Genomic DNA, 6836 nt, shown 5'->3' with positions numbered 1-6836 from the left:
TTCTCCTCTCGAGTAAACCTGTTCTGGTTGTCTTCTCCTCTTCATTCCAGTGAGTGATTTAATGTCTAATCGTATTTAGACCCAACAATCAGGTTTGTTCAGGCCTCCTCAGTGGAGGCTCTGTCGAACCCCTGAGACCGACCGACTCACCGAACCCCTAGGGTTCGATCGAACCCAGGTTAAGAACCACTGTTTTACACGGATCAATGTTTATTTAAAACATGGTTGTTTTGGGTTTAATATAATCATATTTGATGGATTTAATTTTGTCTTTAATTTTAGGTTTTTCCATAGACCTAAATCAGGTCACAGAAATAACCACACTTCACACGGATCAACGGATGGTTGTTTAAAACAAAGCAACACGACTTCTGTACATTATGTATACAACTTACAGAATGGTTTTGGGTTTAATATTTCATTTGATGATTTATTTTTGTTGTCTATTATAGGTCTATGTGTAGACCTAAAATAGACGTCTATCTTAGGTTATTCTATAGACCCAAAATAGACGTCTAAATTATGTGTAGACCTAAAATAGACGTCTAAATTAAGTCTACATATAGACCTAATATAGGCCGATAAGGTCACAGAAATAACCACACTTCATCCGGATCAATGGTCGTTTTAAAAAAAGCAATTTTGTAGTTATTTATACAACCTACAGCTGGTTTATAATGTAGACGTCTATTTTACGTCTATATAATGACCTAATTTACACGTCTATTTTACGTCTATATATAGACCTAATTTAGACGTCTATTTTAGGTCTATAAAATAACCTAAAATAGACGTCTATATCAGGTTACAGAAATAACCAATTCACATGTACGAATCAATATCCTCGTTAAACACAAATCCAAACAACTTACAGTTGGTTCAGACTTAAAATTTCGAAATATGATCATATTTGATGTTTTTAATTTAGACGTCTATTTTAGGTCTATACCGAGACCAATTTTAGATGTCTAAATTAGGTCTCTACATAGAGCAGACGTCTAATAGATGTCTATGGCTGACAGGGTTGTTACGTGTGACGTATTTGTTTCGGTAATGCAGTGGGTTTTCTGTCGCGTCAGTGACATTATTGTGTTAGCTCGACTGATGTGGAAACAATGAACACGAGACGTGCTCCATTTCTGGCCACTAGGGGGGAACACGTCGCCGTACAAGACTGCGAAAGACGAAAAAAGAAGACGAAGAAGTTCAACCCGAAAATTTGTTGTCCGTTCGTCCAATTGTCACTCGAATCTTGTGGACCCTTTGTAGCTAAACCCTCGAAATGGTGAGAAATGATGATTCTGCTCTCTTGCATTTCATGCTTTCAGTTGGTGTTTGTATGTTGATGCCACCAGGGCCGTGAGTGTACTGCGCCCCGAGGGACGTGTTTTGTTTGTTGCGGCTCGGGCCTTGTCACGTTAGCCTGCGTTTCCTTCTCTCTGTCCGCCTCAAATGCTCGTTGCTTGTATCGTGGAAGCTACCGGCAGGCTGCTGAACACAGGTGTTGTGCTCGATTTGGTTCCCCCGTGAGATTTTGTCCCCCTGCCGCGGAAGCGCGCACGCCTTGTTTGGAAAGCGAAAAACCCGTCGTACGGCGTCAGCACTATGTTGTTTTCAATAAAAACATGAAGAATTCACGTTTGCGTCAGTCAATTTTAATTTTTATAAAGGATTACTCTCATTTGATGTCTTTAAATTCATCCGCGTTCTGCCATTTAAGCGGGGTGCATTCAAAGACCAGTCATACAGACGGAACACTCACTCACTTCATCAAAAAGCAACGATATAATTACGTGAGCTCTTTGCATAAACCTCGATGCAAAGAAACTCCTCCTTTTGGGTACCGTTACATGCTACAAGGAGTATATATTACAAATGAGACTTTATTCTTAATTGTGATCATCATTCATCCATCCATTTTATTACTCAGGTATTTTCAAAGCAAATTAATATTGTTGCATTTATTAATTTGCTTTAAAATGACAGCGCAATATAATTAAAAGCTGACACTCTAGCAATGTCAAACGTGTTCATTTAAGAAAAAGCCACACGTTTTGTGATCAAATCTTTCATAACGAGAATGATTTGAGTGAATTGATTTGAATGAATAATTGAAGAAATTTCAGTTCTGAAGTGTGGCAAATTTGAACAGGTTCCCTCATTCCTAGCCCAAGTTACAGGGGGGGAACATATCCTCACGGGTGCCCCGTGAGGATATGTTCCCCCCCCCCTTATTTTGAGAACGGTGAGTCCTAGACTCTTCCTGGGGGTCTGCTCAGGTAGTGTGGCAAATTTGAACACCCGTGAGGATATGTTCCCCCCCCCCCCCCCTTATTTTGAGAACGGTGAGTCCTAGACTCCAACTGTTTTTTTTCTGTCTTCCTGGGGGTCTGCTCAGGTAGTGTGGCAAATTTGAACAGGTTCCCTCATTCCTAGCCCAAATTATAGGGGGGAACATATCCAAATTGACTGACGCAAACGTGAATTCTTCATGTTTTTATTGAAAACAACATAGTGCTGACGCCGTACGACGCCGTACGGCATCGGTTTTTCGCTTTCCAAACAAGGCGTGCGCGCTTCCGCGGCAGGGGGAACAAAATCTCAGGGGGGAACCAAATCGAGCACAACACCGGCACATACGAAGTGGCCCGTTTGAAGCGGCAAAGCGGAGGCACGTCACGTGACTCCAAGCTGCTTGTGGTGGTTGTTCCGCATCGTTAGTTGGCAACGTCGGAGAGGTACACTTGCCTGTCTTGTGTGCCGAAATCGTGAGTTCGATTCACGTGTTCGTGTGCACGCGTGCGTGAGTGTGTGAGAGACACGCACACACATAAAATGCCATACCCGCTCCGATGTCAATACCCGCTCCGATGTCAATACCCGCTTGATGTCAATACCCCTTTGTCCTCGATTCTCGAAAGATCCCGTGTCAATGAACACTGTAGCAGATTGTGATTTTCCTGTGATTTTGACTGATCTTGCCTGTGGTCAGGTTAGTCGATAAAATTTAATAAGTCTGTTTCAGTAAGTACGGTTCAAGTATGGCCAAGCACCCATACTAATTTGTCAAAGTCAAAGTCAGCTTTATTGTCAATTTCTCCACATGCCAAAGACACACAAAGAAACCGAAATTTCGTTCCCCCCTATCCCACGGTGACAAGACATGGCTCACAACAGACAAACAAGTAAACAAGTATAACAGAAGAAACTGCGACGGCGGAAGCTAAAGGCCAAAGGTAGCATAGGAAGAACGCGATGCAGCAGGAGGGCTAACCGAAATGTTGACATAGGAAAGAAAGGTAACGCGGCTGAAATGTTGTTTGGACTCAGTGTTTACCTGTTGTTGTACAGGCTGAAGTGGAGGAGACCCTCAAGAGAATTTTGGGCCAGAAAGGAGTTCAGGGCCTCATCATTGTCAACTCGGACGGTAAGACAAAAACAACCATGTGACCGCGTTTTCCTAAATCACGAGGACAAGATCTCTTGATTGGGGAAAACGCTGTCGCCACGAGAATAGCATAGCATACCATAGCATGCCAGTGTGTTTGCGCCAGGGATTCCCATACGCTCCACGCTGGACAACACGAGCACGGTGCACTACGCTGGCCTGATCCACCAGCTGGTCTTGAAGGCGCGCAGCACTATCCGTGACATCGACCCCCTCAACGACCTCACCTTTCTGCGACTGCGATCCAAGAAGAACGAGATCATGATTGCGCCAGGTGGGTCTGCGATTTCGCACCTGACGCCGCCAACGCTCACGCGCCTCCCATTTGTTTTGTGCAGATAAGGACTACTTCATGATCGTCATTCAGAAGCCGTCAGACTGAAGACGGACGACGTTCCTATCTTTAGCATCCCAAAGAAAATACTGTGAACTTTCTTTGGTTGGCTTTTCTTTGGTTGCCACCTTGTCGTCAGCGTCAATGTTTTCAATAAATGTTGGTCAAAAATACTGAGCCTCTCATTGGCCAACAATTCCGAGCATGTCCCCCACGTACGTATCGTTCGCCAGCGACTGAAACGCCTTGTTAGGGTTCTGTACTGTTGTTCAATGCTAAGGCAGGCTTGACAAAAGGATCTGAACATGACTCGTGTATTTAACCCCGCCGCCTTCCCATGCTCCTGTCTCCTGTTTAGGCCAGGGGTGGGCAATTCTGGTCGTTTTTTTTTTTTCCATGTCACCCTGTTGCAACACACTTGATTCAAATGGTCAGATAATTAGCAAGGTCTGCAGAAGCTGGATAACAATCCTGATCATTTTAATAAGGTGTGTTACAGCAGGCAGACCTATAAAATATGCAGGACACCGGCCCTCGAGGACCGGAATTGCCCACCCCTGGTTTAGGCTTTTAAAATTGTTCAAGTCTGCAAAGCAAAAGATAAAAAGTGGCCTGTTTTGCGATGGAATTATGCGTTAATAATTTTGCTTCAAACACAGTTGAAAAGTTGTCTTTTTATTGCCATCAACTTTGAAGCTGACTAACAGCCTTGGAGGACGTCGGCACTGTCATTGGGAAAGAGAAAGGAAAGTGATAATCTGCCCGTCTGTGCCTTTGTTTGAGTGAGCTCAAACAAAATGCGTTTCTTAAGCGTATAACTGAAGGCCGTGATGTCACGACAGCATGTGAGCTCCTTGCCGACGGCTTTTGACGTGCCCGCCAAATGTTGCGCAGCCAACCGGAGCAATCGTTGTCGAATGGGGTGGGCGAATGGGGCAGAAGCCTTGCGGTGAGATGAGGCCACCATCTCGTTCAAGTGTCCCTTGATGACACGCCCCCAAAACCCCCCAAAGTCCAAAATGTGACGTGGCATGTGACTGCTGCTCTTACGCCATGCTGAAAACGCACACAAAGTTGAAGTCGTTGAAGTGCACGCGTGTGACAGAGGTTGTGTGTTTAATAGTGTTGAGAGCGGCGGCGCGGGCAACTTTGGCTCGTGCAGGTAGCATGAGAGCGAGGAGCGTGCGCGACCTGTCAATGAGCGAGTCCCTCATGGCGGCGGTGATGGCGGAGGGCCGCACGTTGTCGCCCAGCCCGAAGACGCTCTCGATCACGGACATCTCGGTGCTGGTGGTGTCCAGTCCGCAGAACGCCGACCAGTCGTTGACCACCATTCCCGCCGCAATCACCTCGCTGCCCCGGTTCACCGTGCCCGTCTGTGTTGCAAAGGCGCACGTCAGAGGCTGCTAATTTCAAGCGACCGTGAGCGGCTGGCACGCACCACCAGGGGGACCTGCAGAAGCGAGGACAGCTCATCCTGGTCCTCGATGGAGGTCTTGGGATGCACCAGGCCGCCCCGGTTGCTGAAGGCGCAGTAGGAGCCCACCAAAACCTGATCGGCCACAGTATGGCGGAACACCTCCACCTTCAGTGTGTCGCACAGAACCTCCTCTGTCTCCTGGGGGGAAAAGGGGGAGCCTGTCAGCCTGTGCAGTCAAGGCGTGCGTGCATGCATGAAGTCTGACCCTGTCCAGATCCGGATGGACGAGCGCCACGTAGTCGTTACATGCGATGACGTTGCCGAGCGCCGAAAGACGCTCTTCCACTCTCTGGATGCTGACCGAGGCAGGAAGACAGTTGCGGATGTGCTGCAGTTCCTGGTCTGTCGTGTTGTTAGGGACCAGCAGGCCGTGACGGTTCCCTGGAGACGCCGACGTACCCCGTCACATCTCCAGCTGGCGGAGTGACGGAACACGGCAGGAGAAGCCCGTGACTCACCCACACACATGCGTCCGATAATGCGGCATCCCGCGATGGAAGCGTGGACCACCGGGATACTCTCGGATAACTCGCCTTCGAACACGCTGAGGCAGAACACAAAGCGCATCGGTGACGTCACTCGGTCAGGCCAAAAACCAGCCCCACGGAAACGCGGCGACGTCACCGATGCGCACACCTGTAAAAGTTTTCCGCTCCGCCGATAGCCACCAGGCAGTACGTGTTGGTGAGTTTGGCGAAGCAGCCGATCTCGTTGTTCTTCTCGAAGGATGCTCGAACGGCCATCGCGTTGCAAAGAGCTTGACTGACACACACACGCACGCACACATACACACTCACACACACACACACACACACACACACACACACACACACACACACACACACACACACACACACATAGCGACTATTTAGCGGACGTCGCAAAGAGCCTGTCTGACACACACGAACACAATCCGAAAATTTAGCGGAAGCCGATGTTAGCACGGCAACTAGCAAGCTAGCTCACGAATGGATTTGTTGAACGCAGGGACGTCACGCATTAACTAAAGCGGGCGCGCGGGTTCCTGGCAGCCGTGTCGTGTCATGAAACTGTAACAAGAGAAGTACCTGCGGGACAAAATTGGTCTCTCAAATTTTCGTACAACGTGCGCGTGTTTTCCGTGGTCTCGCGTGCTCACTTCCGCTCCACTTGTACGTGATGGCGTCACTACGCTGACCCCTGTACGTCATGACGTAAACGCCGCTGTCCATGGATCTTAGTGATGTACCATTCCATTTCTTTTAAGTGAGCTTGTTGAGTTTGTAGCTTCGTAGTTCATTTCCCTTGAGACACAACACGACACGATGGTGGCGTTTGGTATTTCCCACTTTATTGTTCCTCACACACTTTCATTCCACCTGCGCTTTTTGGCGCGCTTCCTTATGTACACTTCCTACTTTCCGTTGCCGCAAACAAGGTAAAATCCAACGTACAGTGTCCACAGTACATAAGTGAAAACGTCACTGCAGTAAACACAAAATACGGCATAAGACACAGAACTAATAATAATAATATATATAATAGGGCGGCTGGGTAGCACGTCCGCCTCACAGTTAGGGGGGTGGGGGTTCGAT

The 6836-nt window shown here is 47.6% G+C and overlaps 2 protein-coding genes across 2 annotated transcripts; one reads left to right on the top strand and one right to left on the bottom strand.

Annotated features, from left to right (window-relative positions):
* Nucleotides 1-1069: 1069 nt before the first annotated feature.
* LOC125977613 (dynein light chain roadblock-type 1) lies at nt 1070-3955 on the top strand. Its single transcript, XM_049734387.2, has 4 exons — nt 1070-1285; nt 3352-3427; nt 3555-3722; nt 3787-3955. Exons 1-4 carry the CDS (start codon nt 1283-1285, stop codon nt 3828-3830), a joined length of 291 nt encoding a protein of 96 aa, XP_049590344.1. The 5' UTR covers nt 1070-1282; the 3' UTR covers nt 3831-3955.
* A 481-nt stretch (nt 3956-4436) lies between these two features.
* eif6 (eukaryotic translation initiation factor 6) lies at nt 4437-6487 on the bottom strand. Its single transcript, XM_049734375.2, has 7 exons — nt 6330-6487; nt 5899-6024; nt 5721-5806; nt 5468-5643; nt 5224-5400; nt 4974-5158; nt 4437-4838 (listed from the first exon to the last, which is right to left on the bottom strand). The coding sequence occupies exons 2-7, from the start codon at nt 6003-6005 to the stop codon at nt 4829-4831; spliced, it is 741 nt and encodes a 246-aa protein (XP_049590332.1). The 5' UTR covers nt 6006-6024; nt 6330-6487; the 3' UTR covers nt 4437-4828.
* Nucleotides 6488-6836: the final 349 nt, after the last annotated feature.

This window comes from Syngnathus scovelli, chromosome 11 (assembly GCF_024217435.2).
Source record: "Syngnathus scovelli strain Florida chromosome 11, RoL_Ssco_1.2, whole genome shotgun sequence".
NCBI classification, from domain to species: domain Eukaryota; kingdom Metazoa; phylum Chordata; class Actinopteri; order Syngnathiformes; family Syngnathidae; genus Syngnathus; species Syngnathus scovelli.
Note: the sequence above shows the minus strand (reverse complement) of the source record. Positions and strands in the feature narration are given on the sequence as shown.

What these genes read in the sequence shown, in the direction of transcription:
- LOC125977613 (XM_049734387.2), top strand. An exon ending in CATCATTGTCAACTCGGACG is followed by an intron (nt 3,428 to 3,554) that starts GTAAGACAAAAA and finishes TGTTTGCGCCAG; the next exon opens with GGATTCCCATACGCTCCACG. An exon ending in CGAGATCATGATTGCGCCAG is followed by an intron (nt 3,723 to 3,786) that starts GTGGGTCTGCGA and finishes TGTTTTGTGCAG; the next exon opens with ATAAGGACTACTTCATGATC.
- eif6 (XM_049734375.2), bottom strand. Translation starts at nt 6,005, where the DNA reads ATGGCCGTTCGAGCATCCTTCGAGAAGAACAACGAGATCGGCTGCTTC. An exon ending in TATCGGACGCATGTGTGTGG is followed by an intron (nt 5,644 to 5,720) that starts GTGAGTCACGGG and finishes CGGCGTCTCCAG; the next exon opens with GGAACCGTCACGGCCTGCTG. An exon ending in TTCTGCAGGTCCCCCTGGTG is followed by an intron (nt 5,159 to 5,223) that starts GTGCGTGCCAGC and finishes TTTGCAACACAG; the next exon opens with ACGGGCACGGTGAACCGGGG.